Below are 21,733 nucleotides of genomic sequence, written 5' to 3'. Positions count from 1 at the left end.
ACTTACTTACATTTACAAAATTGTAAAAACATTTTTTATTTATTTTTACTTAACTATGAAACTAATTTACTAAATTCTGAAAAATAAATATAAGAACTCCTGAAACCAATGAACAGACTCTGAAATAGGTAAACAAAATTGTAACAATATAATAATAATAAATTAAAAGAAAAGTATATATATAAAAAAAAGAAGTTTGTTTTACCTTGTAGGAACTTAACAAAAACCAAATGAACCAACACATAAATATGTGGACTTTTAAAATGATAATTCCTTCGTTTCTTAATTTTTTTTAAGAATCCTTGTACGTTTAAATCTTTATTTTCAAAACCGGAAGTTGACCCTTTTTTTTTTTCTTTCGTCTCGTCGCGTCAGACTGCAGCTTCCGGTGCTGGCTCGGTCCCGGTCGAGCTTCGCTGACGATGACAGCCAAGAAGTCCGGCTCGCGCCTGGAAACCGAGATCGAACGATGTCGCTCCGAGAGCCAGTGGGACAAGATCCCGGAGCTGGTTCGGCAACTCTCGGCCAAACTCATCTCCAACGGTAAGAACCGGGTCCGTGTGTCCGTTTGTTCAGGGCCTTCCACCGAGTCCTCGGTACTTCCTGACAGACGCGGTTCTTCCAGCTGTTCGTGTCCCAGACGTTCATTGCATCTCTTATTATTATTTACCTTTTTATTGACATTTTAACGTCAAACATTAGCTCGTCCGCCATTTTTGTTGACAGTATTGATCTTCCTGAGGCTACGAGCGAGCAGCGAAATGAATGAGAAGCTCGAGCTAAACTGTTGTTTTTCACATTTAAATTAAAAAACAGTGTTTAAAAGTAGATTATTGTTTGTTTTTAGTTTCATGCTCGAACACATTTATCTTCTGTTTCGAGCAGATCTGTCGCTGCACCCTGAGCATGATGGTTATCTCACTGCTGTTGTGAAATATCAGGATTTATTTTTATTATTTATTATTTATTTATTCAGTCTATGGTTCTCGTTTGTCTTTGACGTAAAGACGTTCATCATGAACAATATAATCGGTGTATTGGAACAAAAGGGGAATTTGTAAAACACAGTGATTACTTTGTTTTGTGCAAATATTTAAGCCTTATCTTGTAATAAAATCATTTATAAATGGTATAAACCCCAAAACTGAGATGTGTGTGTATGTATATATATATATTATAATAATATAATAATATATATACACCGGGAATGCATTTACAAACTCTGAAACAAGTTTGTTGAAGTTGTACAAACTATTCAATAATTTAACAAATAACTTTAACATTTTTTTTACAAAGTGTAAAACAAATTTACCAAATTTTGAAAGAAAATTTAAAGTGATTTACAAACTGAAACAAATGTATAAAGTCTTAGAAACACTTGAACCTGATGAATAATCCCACAGTAACGTTTACAAAATCCTAAAAAAAATATATACAATTATACATTTTTAAACTACGCAACCAGTTTGCACTATAATGACATTTTCTTTTACCAATTCCGAAACAGATTTAAGCAAGTAAGTCATATTTTTTTTTTATTATTTATTTATTCATTCTATGGTTCTAGTTTGTCTTTGACGTAAAGACGTTCATCATGATGTATGTACTTTAAAATATAATAGGTGTATTAGAACAAAAGGGGAATTTGTAAAACACAGTGATTTCTTTGTTTTGTGCAAATATTTAAGCCTTACCTTGTAATAAAATAATTTAAAAATGGTATAAACCCCCAAACTGAGATGTGTATATATATATATATATATATATATATATATATAAAACCGGGAATGCATTTACAAACTCTGAAACAAGTTTGTTAAAGTTGTACAAACTATTCAATAATTTAACAAAATAACTTTAACATTTTTTTTTACAAAGTGTAAAACAAATTTACCAAATCATGACAGAAAAATGTAAAGTGATTTACAAACTGAAACAACAAATGATACATTTTTAAACTCAACAATAATGAAATTTTCTTTTACCAATTCTGAAACAAATTGAAGTAAGTAAGTAAGTAAGTAAGTAAGTAATATTTATTTATATAGCGCTTTTCGAGACCAGGGTCACAAAGCGCTTAGACAATCAAAACAATACTCAAAACAGTACATACTTCAAAGATATTTTTATTTTATTATTTATTTATTCAGTCTATGGTTCTCATTTGTCTTTAACGTAAATACTTTCACCATGACGTATGTACTTTAAAATATAATAGATATTATATATATAATATTTGAACAAAAGGGGAATTTGTAAAACAAAGGGATTTCTTTGTTTTGTGCAAATATTTAAGCCTTACCTTGTTGTTTCTGGCTCTTTTATAACTCGGTAGTGAAAAATAATTGTTAAAACTCTTGAAACCAATTTACAAAACACAGAAACGCGTTAATAATATAATTAAAAAATTGTATAAACCCCAAAACTGAGATATATAAAACCGGGAATGCATTTAAAAAAACTAAGTATGTTAAAGTTGTGAAAAATGTACAAACTATTCAATAGTTTAACAAAATAACTGTTAAAAAAATTAAAAGTCTGAAACAAATTTAACAAATCATGAAAGAAAATGTCAAAGTGATTTACAAAATGAAACACAATCTTAGAAACACTGAATAATCCCACACTAATGTTTTCAAAATCGTAAATAAAAAATATACAATTATACATTTTTAAACTCCGCAACCAGTTTGCGAAATCCTGAAATGTTCTTTTACAAATTCTGAAACAAATTTAAGTAAGTAAGTCAAATTTGTAGAGCAAGAAATCTGACCGTGCTCTAGTAGAAGAACTCACATTTCCCCGATTTACAAAATTTCGAAAGAGATTTACTTAAACAGGTTTTACAAAATAAATAGTTTTTTTTATAATAATTATTAATATTTCCAAAACCAAACCAGCATTTACAAGCCCTGAAAATAAATGTTACAGTTTGGAAAATCTTCGACACGTTTACAAATCGAAAGACAAAACCGTGACACAGTCCAAAAGGAGAAACGTATTTCGAAAAATGTCATCGTATGAAGGTCACTCGTCATTTAGCTTTATTGCTTGACCTTGAACGTTAAAAAAAAATGTCCTCACAAGCTCGTTCACTCAAACCCTTTAAGTCCATAATTCCAGCTGGTATTTCTCTCAGGCTTCCTCGAGGGTTTCGTCGTGTTAAAGATTTACTTCTTGTTGTGTTTAACCTCGAACTACGTTTGTGTTCCAGATGATCTGGGCGAGCTTCTTCTAGGAGAATGCAAACTCCAGACGTACTTGAAGGAGAATCCCATCAAGCAGGGGTCCAGTCCCAGAGGACAGAGACCCAAGCTGGTGGAGGTCAGGAAACACCTCACCGCCGCTCTGGACCGAGGGAACCTGAAGGTAACACGGAGTATTTAAAAAAACCTGCTTCTTCTTCTCAAAGGTTGTGTTCAATGAACTTGTCCTTGAACGCAACTGTTTGTGGTTCCTGCAGCCAGACTACATGCAGGAGGCCAGTCTTCTTATGGCCAAACTGTGCTACGTGGAGGGAGAGTACAGAGACGCTTTAGGTGAAGTATTTTCCCTCCATTTTAATTAATTTTTCCACGTTTGTTTCATATTTTTGTGTGGTTTCACTTTCAAGTTGGACTAATTTTGTCTTAAAGTTCAATATTCAATGAAAAAAAATTTACAAATTAATTTAAACAAACTAAAAAAAAAGTGAAAGAAAAGTACAAACTCTGACATAAATTAACAAAACATGCAAAATATTTTACAAATGCTCAAAAATATTTACAAAGTTCCTTATATATATTTTTTCATGATTTGATCATAAAATGTTTGTAAGTTTCACTTTTGTAAGTGTGACTGGGAAAGTTGACTATTGTTGTCACTTTATCTGCAATACTTCATGAAAGTTATAAGCAAACACTTAACTGTTAACGTAAATAATATATGTGTATGTATGTATATATATACATTTTAAAAGTACAAACTCTCACACAAATTTACAAAATCATGAAAATGTTTCAGAAGTGCTGAAACTTGTACAAATGTACTAATTTTCTGAAATCTTAAAAAAAAAAAGTTTTATTGTATTCAACAGTCTTACAAAATACTTCGTAAGTTACAATGTTGTGACAAAATAAAAATTAATTAAGGGAAAATTCTAACGCAAATTAACAAAATCGTGAACATATTTTAATAAATTCTGAAACAAATGTACACATTCTCAATGCATTAAATAAACATGAACACAGTCTAAATATTTGCTTTGTAAGTTATAATTTTGACTGTGGAATTTTATCTTTTTTTGAAACCAATTTACAAACTCGGAAACAATTGTACTAATTTACTGCATTTCTTTCAAATTGTTTAATACATCTAAAAAACATGAAAACAGTCTGTAAAATTGTTTTTAAGTTGTAATTTTGTGTTATGTCACTGTTAAATTTGACTTATTTTTGTACAAACGATGTGCAAACTATGTACAAACTTAAAATAAAAAACAGATTAACAAATTCTGAAACCAATTAAAAAACGATGAAATAAGTCAACAAAATTTGTAAAAAATGTAAAGAAAGTAAGATTCCTGACACGAGTTGATAAAATTGTGAATATATTTTAAAAACACTGAAACAAATTGACAAATCTTCTAAAACGTTTACATTTGTTTCATTTTTTTTAAAATGTTTTCAAGAGCCTAAACCATTATAACAAATTGAGAAGTTAGATTTTTTGTGTGATGTTACTGTTACTGGGAAATTGGACCATTTTTGTCTAATTTAATGTTTGGGCCCCACATAAACCAAACTTGGACCTCAAGGGGGGGGGGGGGGTGCAAATGGCCTGTTTTTCTACTTTTTTTTTTTTTACTTTCCAGAAAATCTGCTGTACAAAAGTAATTAAAACTCTAATATTTCTCTCCACAGCGAGCTATAGCAAAGTGACTATGGACGACATGCAGCTGACCGGCGCTCCCGTTTATCGTCTCTCCATGATCGCAGAAGCTTACGCCACCAAAGGTGTCCTTTCCTCACATTCAACCTGAAGAGCTTAAAAAAAACATTTTAATTTGGATCTATATTTACAAAAAAGAGTGAGCTTTTCGTCAACATCTGCCTCATCCTTCTCAGGACTGTGTTTGGAGAAGGTTCCGACGGCGTCCCCGGCTTTTTCCAACAAGAACTCGGGGTCCCCCGCGTCCAACAGGAGCACCAACAATCCCGACCAGGAGATCATCAACTGCTACGAGAAGTCTGGAGACATCGCTCTGCTGTACCTGCAGGAGGCTGAGAAGGTGAGTTTGCTGCTGCCTCACGATTGAATACTCTGACACGGGGGCCATTAGCGGCCCTTGGGTAGATTTGCCTGAGCACTCTTTTTTTAAAAAAATTAAATAATTAACTTTCAACATGAGATGTAAACAAATAAAAATTAAACTTCTGCATGTTTTTATGTCACATTTTTGCGACTTGGTTTGTCAATTTGATGTAAAAAGCAACAGTGCTAAGCTAATTATGCTAAATGCTATTTACTGAGACTTAGAAGAAACAAGAGTTTTTATTGTTTTAAATCTGCATTAGTGGTCAGCAGGCAAGCAAAGAATGAATTGTAAGTCATGTAACAAGTTTTTTATTTTATTTTAATTCTAAAATCGGTTTGTATAATCATGAAAAATGAGTAAAAAAAACAACAACCTAAAACTAATTTACATATTCAGGAAACTCGTTTTAAAAAAACGCAATGAAAAAAATTCCCAATCCCCAATTCATGAAAGAAATCCAAAGAACAAACTCTAAAATAGGTTGACAAAATTTTAAATATATATATATATATATATAAACAAAAGCGTAAAGAGAGTTCTTAACACATTCACAAAATGTCTGAAAAGTTGTATCATCATTTTGTAAATTTGATTTCTGAATCTTTTGTTTGCTAAGTTTTTAAGTCTGTGATTCACTTTCAAATTTAAACTCCCAAAATGACTCCAAGCTTTTTTTTTGTTTTAGGCCTTATTTTATCTTTTGTATTTTAACTCTCTTTACTTTTTCAATTCAGATATTTTTGGAAATATTTGAGTTCAAAACTATTTTCTTCTTGTCCAAAAAACGATTTTTGTAATGTACGAAAAGGTATTTTGTTACACACTGGTGGTGACACGATTTGTCACTTAACCCTTGTGTGGTATTTGGGTCAAAGTGACCCAGAGGCCCGATTAAAAAAGAAACATAGCTAAGCTAACTATGCTATATTCTGAGACTTTTCTGTGAAGCAGAGAGAGTTTTTTTTGGTTTAAAAACGAGTTTAAGATCAATATTCGGTATCAGGAGACGACCTTGGACAGAAGCTAAATATACTAACAACAACAACTCCATTGCAGGCTCTCTCGGTTGGAATCCAGAACCGCAGCCCAAAACCCGGGCCGGCCTCGCAGGAGCAGGAGCTGGGATACTTCCTGGAGACGGGCCTGCAGCGAGCCCACGTCATTCACTTCAAGAACGGGTACGAAAAAAGTCGTTGACACATGTCAAATCTTGACATGAGTTGATTCGTTCATCGTCTTCTGATCTTTGAGCAGTAACCTCACTCAAGGTGTCGGACGGTTTCGGGAAATCCTCCGCGCGGTGGAGACCAGAACCACTCAGAACCTGCGCATGGTGAGTGATTTTTAATCTTCTAATCTAGAGTATAGATTTGTCAAATATAATAAAATGGTGGTATATTGGAGCTTGTTTTCTTTTTTCTTGTGTCTTTAATGAGTGTGTTTTATATATTAATATTCTTTTATTTTATCATGAAGAGCATTATTTTACTTTATCATGAAGAACAAAAACTGTTCTTTGAATCAATTATTTTAATCATTTTTGAGCAATTTAATTCAATAATTTGTGTATTTAAAGGTAGTTTTTCGCTCTTTTAATATTAATATTCTTTTATTTCATCATGGAGATCATTATTTTATCATTTTATTTTATCATGAAGAACACAATTGTGTTGTTCTTGAAATTAATTATTTTAAGCATTATCTTTGGAGTAATTTCAATAATTTGTGTATTTAAAGGTTGTTTTCGTCTCTTAAATAATTTTTACTAGTATTTAAATCACCATTTCTATTAATTAAATTAAAAAAGGTTATGCATTAAAATGTACTGAATGTAGAACATTTACTTTTGAATTATTGCAAATATCAAATTGTGTGTGTTAAACGATTCATACATGTGGAAAACTTTAAACTTTTTAAAAATATATTGAATTTAAAAGGCTACTTATTAAAATATAATGAATGTAAAACATGTATTTTCTTTTTATTATTGGAAACGGAATATAAAACTGTGTGTGAAACAATTAAGTTGTTTATTATACCAACATTTTATGTTGAATTTAAACAATATTCTGATGGTGATCATGTTCTTCCATAGAAGAGTCGTCTTTGAAAGTTACAAAACAAAATTTAAATTAAACCAAAATCCCTGATTTATTTTGTGTGGACGCTCAGACCATCGCCAGGCAGCTGGCGGAGATCTTGCTCCGGGGGATGTGCGAACAGAGTTACTGGTCTCCTCTTGAAGACCCGCCCACCGTCTCGCCCCTGGACGACCCCACGCAACAGGGTCACACCCACACCAAGACCTACAGCCTGAACCGCCGCGCAAGAGTCTACTCCGGAGAGAAGTGAGTCCGGATCTTTTCGGCTTCTCACAAAACACTTTTTTATTTAAAAAACACTTTTCCCTCCCGAAGACTCTTCTGCCCTCAGGAGAACACGGAGGAAGCTCTGCTGCTGCTCCTCATCAGCGAGTCCATGGCCAACCGGGACGCCGTCCTGAGCAGGATCCCGGAGCACAACAACGACCGGATCATCAGCCTGCAGTCCGCCTCCGTGGTCTACGACCTGCTGACCATCGCTCTGGGCAGGAGGGGCCAGTATGAGATGCTGTCGGAGGTGAGTCTGAACGAACCTTAAGATAAGGAACTACTTACATCTCCTTTAGAGGGAGTTTAGCCCTGAAGGGATTCGTACCCGAACCATGTGTCCTATACAACGAGTCATCCTTATAATAGTGTCTCACAATTATGAAAAAAACCTCAATAAAAAACGCTCTACAGGAGGAAAAAGCCTCAAAAGGACTTTTAAAACCAGAGGCTTGGGGGCCAAATCTGGTCCCCTGAGTTATTTTATTAGGCCCAACAACTCGGCTTAATCTGTTCGTTTTCCTCCAACTTCTACGGTAATTTAAATCGCCTTCAATTTTCATTATTTTATCTTCAATTGGCCCAGCAGCCAATAAAGGTTTTTTTTACCATCAGAACACAAGGGTTCATGGGAAAATTAAAAAGGTCTCTTTTGTAAGTAAGTCAGTAAGTAATTTGTCTCCGGCTTAATGTTGACAACTCACCTCTTTATTTCATTTTTTTTTTCATTTATGTAACGTTTTAATTTGACTTGAATGTATTTGTATGGTGTGTTGTTATTTATATATATATATATATATTATTTTCAGAGTCCACTAGATGGCGGTCTCTGCGCTATTTTCCTTTTGTTTTGAACAAGCGTTCTAATGAAACATTTTTAAACTGACGGCGCCGCCTACTGACCCCGAAACCACATGACACCGTTTCATGAAGCTTCATCAACACATCACAACCTCCGTTGTCTTTAAACTCATTTTTTCATAACCTTCTGAATTACCATCTGGACCCATCAACCTTTTGAAGAACATCTCGGCCTCTGGAAAAACATCTTGATACGCTGATTATGTCGTTTTATACAGATCTGATGCCGTTCTAATGAAACGTCACGTCATTTTTTAAAACTCACGGCGCCACCTACTGACCCCAAAACCACATGACACTGTTTCATGAAGCTTCATCAACACATCACAACCTCCGTTGTCGTTCAACTCATTTTTTCATAACCTTTTGAATTACCATCTGGACCCATGAACCTTTTGAAGAACATGTCGGCCTCTGGAAAAACATCTCGATACGCTGATGATGTCTTTTTCTAATAAAACGTAACGTCATTTTTTTTAAACTGATGGCGCCACCTACTGACCCCAAAAGCACATGACACTGTTTCATGAAGCTTCATCAGACCATCAATAGTTATTTACTCATAGTTTGTCTTTAAAACAATCGGAAAATCGAAAACCACTGATTTTCGAGGTTTCTGGGATTAAAAAATGAGAAAAATACACTCTAGGATGACAGAAAACGATTGTAAAAATCCATTTATTCAAACAAATATTAAAGAGTAGGAACATTTTAAAAAACGTAATTCCGTCTGCAGTGTTTGGAGCGAGCCATGAAGTTCGCCTTCGAGGAGTTCCACCTGTGGTACCAGCTGGCTCTGTCCCTCATGGCCGCCGGGAAGTCGGCTCGCGCCGTCAAAGTCCTCAAGGAGTGCATTCGCCTGAAGCCCGACGACCCCACCATCCCCCTGCTGGCCGTCAAACTCTGCATCGGACCCCTGCACTGGGTGAGTCCCCCGAACTCAGGGGGGAGGATCTCCAGCTCATCTGAACCCCCCGAGTCTCTCTCTCTCTCCCTTCAGCTGGAGGAGGGCGAGTGTTTCGGGCGGATGGTGGTGGACATGGGGGAGAAGGCGGCGGAGTTCAGGGCCAAAGGTTACCTCGCCATCGGGCTGGTGTACAGCCTCAAAGCTACAGACGGTATTTTTTACTTTTTCTTGCGTACTGGAGTTTTCGTGAGCTCAGATTTTCTTCCGTGGTTTGATCCTCAGCTTCCTTACGGAGCGTCCAGGAGGAGTACCAAAGGAAAGCTCTGGGAGCCTTCCAGAGGTTTGGACTCGTATGTTTATTTATAAAGACGTGAAGACAAAACTTTTTTTTTTTCTCCTTCAGAGCCCAGAATTTGTCGCCGACAGATCATCTAGCAGCGTTCTACCTGGCCCTTCAGCTCGCCGTGTCCAGACAGGTGTGTTTTTCATTTTAAGTATTATTCGCCATTAATGCTTTATTTACTTTAATCGCTCTAATCTTATCACCGTATTTTCCGGAGTACAAGTCACACCAGCCATAAAATGTCAATTCATTTTAAGAATATTAAGAATTTTTTAATTAAATTATTCAATATAAATAAATTATTCCTTTTAATATATAAATTATAGATTAGGTAGAAATTATGTACCGTATTTTCCGGACTATAAATCGCTCCGGAGTATAAGCATCACCAGCCGTAAAATGTCAATTCATTTTAAGAACATTAAGATTTTTTTAATTAAATTATTCAATATAAATAAATTATTCCTTTCAATATATAAATTATAGGTACAAATTATGTACCGTATTTTCCGGACTATAAGTCGCTCCGGAGTACAAGTCGCACCAGCCATAAAATGTCAAATAATTTTAAGAATATTAAGATTTTTTAAATTCAATTATTCAATATAAATAAATTATTCCTTTCAATATATAAATTATAGGTAGAAATTATGTACCGTATTTTCCGGACTATAAGTCGCTCCGGAGTACAAGCATCACCAGCCGTAAAATGTCAATTCATTTTAAGAATATTAAGATTTTTTTAATTAAATTATTCAATATAAATAAAGTATTCCTTTCAATATATAAATTATATGTAGAAAATTATGTACCGTATTTTCCGGACTATAAGTCGCTCCGGAGTACAAGCATCACCAGCCGTAAAATGCATAATAAAGAAGGAAAAAACATATATAAGTCACACTGGAGTATAAGTCGCATTTTTTGGGGGAAATTTATTTGATAAAATCCAACACCAAGAACAGACATGTCATCTTCAAAGGCAATTTAAAATAAAAATAGAATAGAGGCAACAACAGGCTGAATAATTGTACGGTATGCTTACGTTACACAACTTAGAACGTGCCTGGTATGTAAACATAACATATTAAGAGTGATTCAGAGAACTATAGCATAAATAACATGCTAAGAAGTTTACCAAACCATCCATGTAACTCCAAATAACTAAAAATCCAATGAGATCTTCATCCTCGGTAGAAGATGCGGCGCTTCCTCTTCTACGTCGAAATTATCAACACAGGCCTAGAGCGCCCTCTTGAGGTTTATGTGAATATAACATGTGAAATGATATACCGGTTATAATGTGTTAATAATTTCACACATAAGTCGCTCCAGAGTATAAGTCGCACCCCCGGAAAAACTATGAAAAAAAAACTGCGACTTATAGTACGGAAAATACGGTACTCATTTTTTAACGTCTGATTTAAAGTTGTTCAAATGTGTCGATTCAAATGTGTGTGCGATTTATATAAACCTTTTATGTTATTATTATTGGGTTTTTTTAGACACAACAACGTGTCAAATATTCACCCCTGCTGGTGGAAACTTAAAGTTGCAGGTTCTGTAAAAACAACTTTATGAGACCAAACGTACAAAATTAAAGCCATAAATTAGTTATGGATTATAATTAATTATTCTCTTAATATTTTCATCTCTTCACAGCCCTGTTTTAAAAAAAACAAAAAACGTATAGGTAATTACTACTGTCTCTTTGGTTCAAAACAACCCACAATACTTACTTAGATAATTGCGGCACAGGGGCCACATGTGGCCCTTTGACTGTACTTTCACGGTCCTCATGAGGTCAGAGTCGAATTGTAAAATTTTTTTAAATACTTTTTTTTTCTGGCGAAAACCTCAATTTATGTTTTGTTTTTTAAATCAATTTTATTAAACTCTGAATTCAATTCGATAAATTATTTAATGTTTTTTGAGACATTTTGTGGTAAATCTTTTTTTGGTGCTCAAGTATTTTAATAAACACTGCTTTGATATCAAGCATCTGTTGATACAATGCGTACCACAAAACCAGAGCAACAATACAATATGTTGCGATACTGTAGTAACAAGAATGTATTCGTAGTATTGTCGAGTACTTGACTCTGGTGTTGCAGAATTTACAGACCACATGACTTTTGACGAAGTCGTAACTGATTTCATTTGTTTTGAAACCAAAATAAGTCCAAACATCAGCTTTAAAAGCTGCTCGAGTCCATTGTATCCTCTCATCCTCAGGAGCGACAGGATTTCAATGTTCCTTTAGCTGCGGAGGATGTAATGACTGCTGCCATCTAGTGGCCGGATTAATTGCAACACAAAAATGAACCGACGCAGTGAATAAATGAACTTTAACTGTACATTTTAAAAATAGTATTTTATTTTAAACTCACTAGATTTAAATGTAAACCAGTTTTGTGAAACAAATACCGTCCGCGCGATGGATCTCCTTCTTTCTCCGCCAAGACTTCCGTAAGCATTTGACCTTGGCCTCGGCCTCTGACCTCTGACCTCTGTGCGTAGATCCCCGAGGCGCTGGGCTACGTCCGGCAGGCGCTGCAGCTCCAGGGCGACGACGTCCACTCCCTCCACCTGCTGGCGCTGCTGCTCTCCGCCCAGAAGCACTACCACGACGCCCTGAACATCATCGAGATGGCGCTGTCCGAGTACCCCGAGAACTTCAAGTGAGTGAGGAACTCTTACGACGGTCGTGAGGAGGGAACGCTTTGAAAAGACGTCTTTTTTCGTGTGTGTCGCAGTCTGCTGTACACCAAGGTGAAGCTGGAGGGCATGTGTCGGGGTCCGGAGGAGGCCCTGCTCACCTGCAAACACATGCTGCAGATCTGGAAGAGCTTCTACAACCTCACCAACCCGAGGTACGAGCGAGCGCCGCCGCCGTCTGTGTCCACCAGCCTCTAACGTTCTGCTGCAGTGACTCCGGCAGAGGCAGCAGCTTGTTGGACCGAGCCATCGCCGACCGACGGCAGCTCAACGCCATGACCCTGCCGGACTTCAGTGACCCCGAAACTGGTTGGTGACCCCCCTTTTTTTCCCCAGGTGTCCTGTGATCATATGTACCTTCTGATTCTTATAGCCTCAGGTTCTTCCTCCTCTCACTCTGGCTCAGAGCAGATCTCCCCCACCTCGCCCTCCACCCTGTCCACCTTTTCCACCCTGTCCACCCTCTCTTCTCTGTCCTCCCCCATCTCGCCCTCCACCCTCTCTTCTCCATCCTCCCCCGTCTTCGTCCTTCAGCCTCCTCCTCTCAAGAAGCCCCCCGCCCCCCCACACCCACCTCCCGCCAGCCCCAAGACACGGACTCACTCCTTCTGCAGCCACATTGCTCACCGCCATCTCTCGTCCAATAGTAAAGCACCTCGTCCAGATGCACGGTGTGCAGGTTCAACTCCGCCCCCCCCTGCACGGCAAGCTTTCAAGTCACGTGACACACTTCTGTTGCCGCGGTGCATCATGGGAGTTGTAGTTTGAGTCGTGCCGTCAGAATATTGAATGGTTGAATTGAACTTTTTTTTTAATATTTAAAAGTTATTTTTTGCATTGAATAATTAAGTTAATTAAATTATTAAAATATTTATAAAAAAAATCTTTATTTAAATGATTCATTTGTTTTTATTTAATAATAATAACTGGGGGAAAAAATGAAATGTTTTAAAATTAATTAAAAAAAAAATTATAGTTCCAATAATTTAATAATAAACATTCTAAATTCGATTCTGATTCGTTGTTTTTTTTTATTTGTAGTTTTTTTAATTCAATCTTAAAAAAATGAGGTATAATTTTCCACATGACAAAAGAGTACCGAGTGACTTAAAAACCTGATAAAGTAGCTCGGTCTGGTGTCACTATTATACCTACTTTTTTATATTGAATTTTAAACGGTATAAATAAATTAAAAAAAATTGGAACTATTGGAATATCAAACTCTATATGTAAGATGTTTTTTTTTATTATTGTTTTAATTCAATTAATTAATAATTATAAACCTTTTAATCTACAACTTAAATTAAATTAGAAGAATGTGTATTTCCTTAAAGAAACGACAAACATTTTTAATTAAATCATTCAATATTGTGATGGAACTGATGGACTCCACGGCTGTCGTCGGTCTGAGACTCGGAGCAGGTCTCGTGGCTCAAAAGCTTCCTGTGCTCCGGTGTGTCGTGTGTTTCTCTCTGGCCGAAGTGAGTTTTGAACGGCCACTAAAATCACGTCCGACGAGTTTGAAAGTAAACAAACAAAGAGTTCCCTGTACATCCTAGATCCCACTTAACATGCACGGACGTATGTAAAGTTCCCGGGTGAAGGTTTTTGCATGTGGACTCACTGTGGTGCTGGATCTGACTCTGACTTACGGAACATTCATGACTATGTCATATTTCCTTCACTAACACGAATGTGTTGAAATAATCCAAATATTAAAAACCATCATATTTCTGGTGCTTTTGAGGACAACAGGACCGTTTTCTGTATTTATCCCTTGTGTTATCTGCGGGTCAATGTGACCCGAAGGCCCGAAAACAAATGTGTTTGAGGTAACAAGTCAACTAGACCCAGAGACGTTTTGTTTTCGGGCCTTTGGGTCACATTGACCCGGGGATAACACAAGTGTTAAAAGTTGTTAGGAAGTGGAATTTATTACCTTAATATTTAAATAAAATAATTTAGGATTAACAGATTTAGCCAAAATTGGTAGAATATTTTTTCCTCCTTATTTTCATTTTCATTTTTTACAAATTATATCTTAAGTATAATTTTTATTTTAACAATAAATAAGTATAAATATGAATGTATGCATGACATGCATTTTCCTGCCAATTAAATTATATTAAAATACTAATTATTATTTTATAGACTATTCATTTAAAAAAAACTACTGTAAAAAAATATGTTACTATTGTATTTTGAGGTACAAAAAATAAAAATAAAAAAATAAAAAAATATATACAATATAACACAAGTGCAAAAAAACTGTCGAATAAGATTTAAAAATCAATGGAAGTTTATCTATTGGCTTTAAAAACAAATGACCATCTTTACTACTTATCACCTTCTTTTTTTTATATATATATATATATATATATATTTTCTTTTTTTGTCTCTCCTGACCATTAACACTCATGTCTCTGTTGTTCTTCCCTCCCTCCACTCCTTTTGTTTTAAGGCGGCATTCAGGAAGCTAACACTCTCGGTTTCATGTTTTCTGTTTGTAAGTAGCCCTTTAACCGCCACTTTTGTTTTCACCATCCACTGTTCTGTGGTCACTCGGTTGATTCAGGTGAGGACGTTTCATGAGCAGTTTGACACTTAAACTAATAAAAAATAACTTATTATTGATTAATTATTACAAACCTATTAGAGTAGTTCACTAGAAGTGTTTTTACACCCAGGTTGAATTCTTGTTTGTATCATTTCTGCTTTATTTTTCAGATTTAGCATAGTAGCACAACTAGCATTTTAGCACATCTATCAAAATAACACAGCTAGCATAGAAGCATATCCAGCATGGTAGCATGGCTAGAATAATAGACTATTAGCACAGCTAAGATAGTAGCACAACTAGCATAGTAGCAGGGCTAGAAAAATAACCCTACTAGCATAATAGAACGGCTAGCATAATAGAATAGTATCACGGCTAGCTTAGTAGCACATCTAGCAAAATACAGAGCTAGCATAATAGCAAAGCTAGCATAGTAGCATGGCTAGAATAATAGAATAGTAGCACATCTAGCATAGTAGCACGGATAGAATAACAGACTAGTAGCACAGCTAGCATAGTAGCACATCTACTATAGTAGCACGGCTAGCATAATATAATAGTTGCATGGCTAGCATAGAAGCACACCTAGCAAAATAACACAGCTAGCATAAAAGCAAAGCTAGCATAGTAGCACAGCAAGCATAATAGAATAGTACCACATCTAGCAAAATAGCGAAGCTAGCATAGTAGCAGCTATTAGCCTAAGTATGTTTTTTGAAAAAGATGGAAAATATTCATCATTCAATACAATTGTAAAGGGAACATGAGTAGAAAATTGTTTATAATTATAATGACGAGAAATAAAAAAACATGTTTGTGATAAAAAAAAGAAAAACGAAACATATACAGTATAATTAATTTTATTATAATAATACATTTTTGAGCAAGGGGCCTCACATGGCTTACATAGTTCCCCCCAAATTATTATGAAGGCAGTTCTTTTAGAAAAGTATTTGCAAGTTTAATTTTCATAATGTTTCAGCCTCCAGGGGGGCCCTGGGACCCCACCATATCCACAGAGCTGAACTTTCATCAATTAGTCAATTTCCTGTTTGTCGCACTTTAGACCTGAGGGTGTCCGAGGTGATTGACGGGTGTCGTCCGAAACACACTAACGAGAGTGCTGCATGGCAACATAACCAGAGCACCCCGAGTGTGACCACCGCTGCACCCCAACAGTGTTTGGAATGAGACTGAAGAGTGAGGGTTCTGGTCTCTCTCTCCCGCAGGTTCTGTTCACGCCACGTCCATCGCAGCGAGTCGAGTGGAGCAGGCTCTGTCGGAGGTGGCCTCGTCCCTGCAGAGCAGCGCCCCCAAGCAGGGCCCCATGCACCCCTGGATGACCCTCGCCCAGATCTGGCTGCACGCAGGTGTGTTGGTGACCCAAATATAACTTTATTGACAAGTCTGAGCTGAACAGTTTTCACTCTTAAAGGCTTGTTTTAGCAGAAAACGTCAACAAGAAGAAAATTCCGACAGTCCATGAACGCACCACGCCCTCGGATTTAATCGTTTTTTTAATGAGTGTTTGTAAGAGAATTGAAGGTTGTTCTGTTCGCAGCCGAGGTCTACATCAGCATGTCCAAACCTGCCGAGGCCACGGCGTGCACTCAGGAGGCCGCCAACCTCTTCCCAACATCCCATAATGTGCTGTACGTGCGCGGCCAGATCGCGGAGCTCCGGGGGAACATGGAGGAGGCCAAGCGCTGGTACGAGGAGGCGCTGTCCATCAACCCCACACACGTGAAGACCATGCAGAGACTCGTGAGTCACACACACACACGTGCACATAGGAACACACACTTTATTACACACACACATGCACATACTTTATAACACACATACTTTATAACACACACATGCACAAAGGAACACACACTTTATTACACACGCATACACATACTTTATTACACACGCATATACATACTTTATTACACACGCATACACATACTTTATAACACACACATGCACAAAGGAACACATACTTTATAACACACACATGCACATACTTTATAACACACACATGCACATAGGAACACACACTTATTACACACACACATGCACATACTTTATAACACACACATCCACAAAGGAACACACACTTTATTACACACACATGCACATACTTTATAACACACACATGCACAAAGGAACACACTTTATTACACACACACATGCACATACTTTATAACACACACATGCACAAAGGAACACACACTTTATTACACACACACATGCACATACTTTATAACACACACATGCACATAGGAACACACACTTTATTACACACACACATGCACATACTTTATAACACACACATGCACATAGGAACACACACTTTATTACACACACACATGCACATACTTTATAACACACACATGCACATAGGAACACACACTTTATTACACACACACATGCACATACTTTATAACACACACATCCACAAAGGAACACACACTTTATTACACACACACATGCACATACTTTATAACACACATACTTTATAACACACACATGCACAAAGGAACACACACTTTATTACACACACACATGCACATACTTTCTAACACACACATGCACAAAGGAACACACACTTTATTACACACACACATGCACATACTTTATAACACACACATGCACAAAGGAACACACACTTGATTACACACACACATGCACATACTTTATAACACACATACTTTATAACACACACATGCACAAAGGAACACACACTTTATTACACATGCATACACATACTTTATAACGCAGACATGCACAAAGGAACACACACTTTATTACACATGCATACACATACTTTATAACACACACATGCACAAAGGAACACACACTTTATTACACATGCATACACATACTTTATAACACACACATGCACATAGGAACACACACTTTATTACACACACACATGCACATACTTTATAACACACATACTTTATAACACACACATGCACATACTTTATAACACACATACTTTATAACACACACATGCACAAAGGAACACACACTTTATTACACACGCATACACATACTTTATTACACACGCATACACATACTTTATTACACACGCATTAACATACTTTATTACACATGCATACACATACTTTATTACACACGCATACACATACTTTATTACACACGCATACACATACTTTATTACACACGCATACACATACTTTATTACACACGCATACACATACTTTATTACACACGCATTAACATACTTTATTACACATGCATGCACATAGGAACACACTTTATAACACACATAGGCACACACACACTGTATTACACAAACACACACACACTTTATTAAAGAGATGCACATAGGTACACTCACTTTTTTACACACATAGGCACACACACTGTAATACACAAACATGTGCACATAGGTACACACACACGCACACATAAGTACACACACTTTATTAAACATATTCACATACGTACACGCACTTTCGTACAAACACATGCAAATAAGTACACAAACCTTCTTACACGCACATGCACAAAAGAACACACACTTTCTTCCACACACAAGCACAAAATATACACACACTTTTTTCCCCACACACAAGCACTTTTTACAAACTGTTTTTACACATACATGTACAAAAGTACGCACTTTCTTACACAGGCGTGCACACAAATACACACACCTTCTTACACAATCTCTAAAAATTTGGGAAATGTTGTCACAACATGATCTGGAGCTTATTATCCATGTGTTTGTTTCTTCACGTCTGGACTATTGTGACAGTTTGTTTTCGTGTCTGAACAAGAAGGATCTGTCTCGCCTGCAGTTGATACAAAACTCTGCAGTAAGAATTTTGACTCGCTCTAGTAGAAGAACTCACATTCTTACTTTCAGATCTATTCATGGTCAGACCTTCCATCAGTGGATTATGATCCAGCCTTACACCCCAGCTCGGGCTCTGATGTCTGTGGATCAGAATCTACTGATGGTTCCTGAACACGCTTCCGGACCAGAGGAGAGAAATCCTTCCAGGCTGTTGCTCCTAAGCTTTTGAACGATCTTCCTCTGTGTTTGATGATCTACTGACTTTCAAGAAACATCTTAAGACGTTTTTATTTGTTCAGGCTTTTCCTTGATTTTCTGGAACTCCTGTTGTGTTATCAGTTCTATCTTGATCTTTAAAGTATATACTTTTTTGAGTATTGTTTTGATTGTTTAAGCGCTTTGTGACCCTGGTCTAGAAAAGCGCTATATATATATAAATTACTTACTAACTTACCTGCATGCACAAAATATACACACACGAGCGCTTTTTTTACACACACACATGTACAAAGGTACACACACTTTATTGCACACACGTGCATATAAGTACACACACTTTTCTTACAAATGCATTCACAAAATATAGACACTTTTCTTACACATACGCATGCAGAAAAAATATACCCACACACATGTGCACAAATATAAACACACTTTTTTAAAACACGCATGCACAAAAATACACACACACGCATGCACACGTACACAAGAATGCACACACACACACACACACACACACACACACACATATGTTGGCATCAACGCAATAAATCGTCATGGTTATGTCTTCAGGGTTTGATTCTGCACCAGCTGCAGCGCTACAGTCTGTCAGAGAAGGTTCTGCGAGATGCTGTGCAGGTGAACAGGTGAGTGAGAACCTGCTTCTGTACACACACACTTGTACACACACACACATGTACACACACACACACTCACACACAACTGTCTCCACCTGCAGCACGGCGCACGACGTCTGGAACAGTCTGGGCGAAGTCCTCCAGACTCAAGGAAACGCCGCCGCAGCCACCGAGTGCTTCCTGACGGCCCTGGAGCTGGAGGCCAGCAGCCCCATCCTGCCCTTCACCATCATCCCCCGAGCGCTGTGAGGTGCCTCGTGACCCCCAGATGACCCTTGTGTACCCCACTTGTAACATACTTTCCACCGTCTGTGTTTTTTTGCCAGCGTTTCCATCTCCTAGTCTCCTTTTAAAGCCGCCAGACATGACCAGTCGATCTCCAAACATGCCTACGCAACAATGCCAAACTTTCTTTGATTAGAATCATCAGCCATATTTTTTAAACTTTTTTTTTTTTTTAAGTCCGTGTTTGCGAGTGTGTGTCGAAGAGCCTCAATCACGTCAAACATTTCTTTGTTACGAACCTGCATGTGTCATGAAATGTGCGCTGAAGAAGAAAACTCTGATTTTTGTGTAAAAGCAAGAAAAAAAGCACCAGGATCTATAAATGTCATAGTTACTGTTGTATATTTCCTTCCTGTGTATTATGAATGTTTTATTTTTAGAACCTAAATTATAATTCTATTTTCTGCCGAGTCATGTTACAGTAATGCTGAATAATGAGAATAAAATAAGTGAATTTCACTTCCTTATCCTTTTCTCTGTCTGTCGGGGTCGTGACCTTAGGGGTGTGTGTTACACGATCAAGTGTGCGTCCTCTTTATGTGTGTGTTAACACAGGATTAGACGGTTGACAGGTTGTGTCGTGGGGTGTCGGTCTCAGAGGTTCCCCCGCAGGACTCTCAGGTGTCGCTCCGTCCTCCAGGTTGTGGCGTCCATTTTAAGTTCATTCATTTATTCATTGACAACCGCTTTATCCCGGGGAGACTGGAGCCTATCCCAGAGTCATAGGGCGATAGGCAGGGGACACCCTGGACAGGATCTATCGCAGGGCACACAAAGACAGACAACCATTCACACACACACTCTACTACGCTAAAGCATGATATTTGTCATGTTATAGCATTCATGTCATGTTATAGCATTTATGTTATGCTAAAGCATGACATTTTACGTCATGTTACTGCATTTATGTCATGCTAAAGCATGATATTTTATGTCATATTATAGCATTTATGTCATGCTAAAGCATGATATTTTATGTCATATTATAGCATTTATGTCATGCTAAAACATGACATTTTACGTCATGTTATAGCATTTATGTCATGCTAAAGCATGATATTTTATGTCATGTTATAGCATTCATGTCATGTTATAGCATTTATGTTATGCTAAAGCATGACATTTTACGTCATGTTACTGCATTTATGTCATGCTAAAGCATGATATTTTATGGCATATTTTAGCATTTATGTCATGCTAAGGCACGACATTTTACGTCATGTAACTGCATTTATGTCATGCTAAAGCATATTTTATGTCATGTTATAGCATTCATGTCATGTTACTGCATTTATGTCATGCTAAAGCATGACATTTTACGTCATGTTACTGCATTTATGTCATGCTAAAGCATGATATTTTATGTCATATTATAGCATTTATGTCATGCTAAGGCACGACATTTTACGTCATGTTACTGCATTTATGTCATGCTAAAGCATGATATTTTATGTCATATTATAGCATTTATGTCATGCTAAGGCACGACAGTTTACGCCATGTTACTGCATTTATGTCATGCTTAAGCATGATAATTTATGTCATGTTATAGCATTTATTTCACGTTATAACATGACATTTTATGTCATGCTAAAACATGACATTTTATGTCATGTTCTGCATTTATGTCATGCTAAAACATGACATTTTACGTCATGTTATAGCATTTATGTTCCCCCGCAGGACTCTCAGGTGTCGCTCCGTCCTCCAGGTTGTGGCGTCCATT

General features: G+C 36.8%; 1 protein-coding gene across 2 annotated transcripts; it reads left to right on the top strand.

Annotated features, from left to right (window-relative positions):
• Positions 1 to 375: 375 nt before the first annotated feature.
• ttc7b (tetratricopeptide repeat domain 7B) lies at positions 376 to 20,466 on the top strand. Of its 2 annotated transcripts, XM_087779552.1 has the most exons (22): positions 376 to 543; positions 3,215 to 3,369; positions 3,464 to 3,539; positions 4,902 to 4,994; positions 5,106 to 5,269; positions 6,353 to 6,474; positions 6,551 to 6,629; positions 7,469 to 7,644; positions 7,714 to 7,915; positions 9,263 to 9,451; positions 9,527 to 9,644; positions 9,716 to 9,773; positions 9,837 to 9,909; positions 12,297 to 12,457; positions 12,533 to 12,649; positions 12,706 to 12,803; positions 12,868 to 13,140; positions 14,956 to 15,000; positions 16,281 to 16,421; positions 16,613 to 16,815; positions 19,658 to 19,731; positions 19,824 to 20,466. In XM_087779552.1, exons 1-22 carry the CDS (start codon positions 423 to 425, stop codon positions 19,969 to 19,971), a joined length of 2,886 nt encoding a protein of 961 aa, XP_087635678.1. In that variant the 5' UTR covers positions 376 to 422; the 3' UTR covers positions 19,972 to 20,466. The 2 variants fall into 2 exon arrangements, with proteins under 2 accessions (XP_087635678.1, XP_087635677.1); XM_087779551.1 differs by lacking the exons at positions 12,868 to 13,140; positions 14,956 to 15,000 and having other exon boundaries at positions 377 to 543.
• The last annotated feature ends 1,267 nt before the right edge of the window (positions 20,467 to 21,733 follow it).

Source organism: Callionymus lyra, chromosome 18 (assembly GCF_982586985.1).
Source record: "Callionymus lyra chromosome 18, fCalLyr1.hap1.1, whole genome shotgun sequence".
NCBI classification, from domain to species: domain Eukaryota; kingdom Metazoa; phylum Chordata; class Actinopteri; order Syngnathiformes; family Callionymidae; genus Callionymus; species Callionymus lyra.
Note: the sequence above shows the minus strand (reverse complement) of the source record. Positions and strands in the feature narration are given on the sequence as shown.

What these genes read in the sequence shown, in the direction of transcription:
- ttc7b (XM_087779552.1), top strand. Translation starts at nt 423, where the DNA reads ATGACAGCCAAGAAGTCCGGCTCGCGCCTGGAAACCGAGATCGAACGA. An exon ending in GAGTACCCCGAGAACTTCAA is followed by an intron (nt 12,458 to 12,532) that starts GTGAGTGAGGAA and finishes TGTGTGTCGCAG; the next exon opens with TCTGCTGTACACCAAGGTGA. An exon ending in GATGCTGTGCAGGTGAACAG is followed by an intron (nt 19,732 to 19,823) that starts GTGAGTGAGAAC and finishes CTCCACCTGCAG; the next exon opens with CACGGCGCACGACGTCTGGA.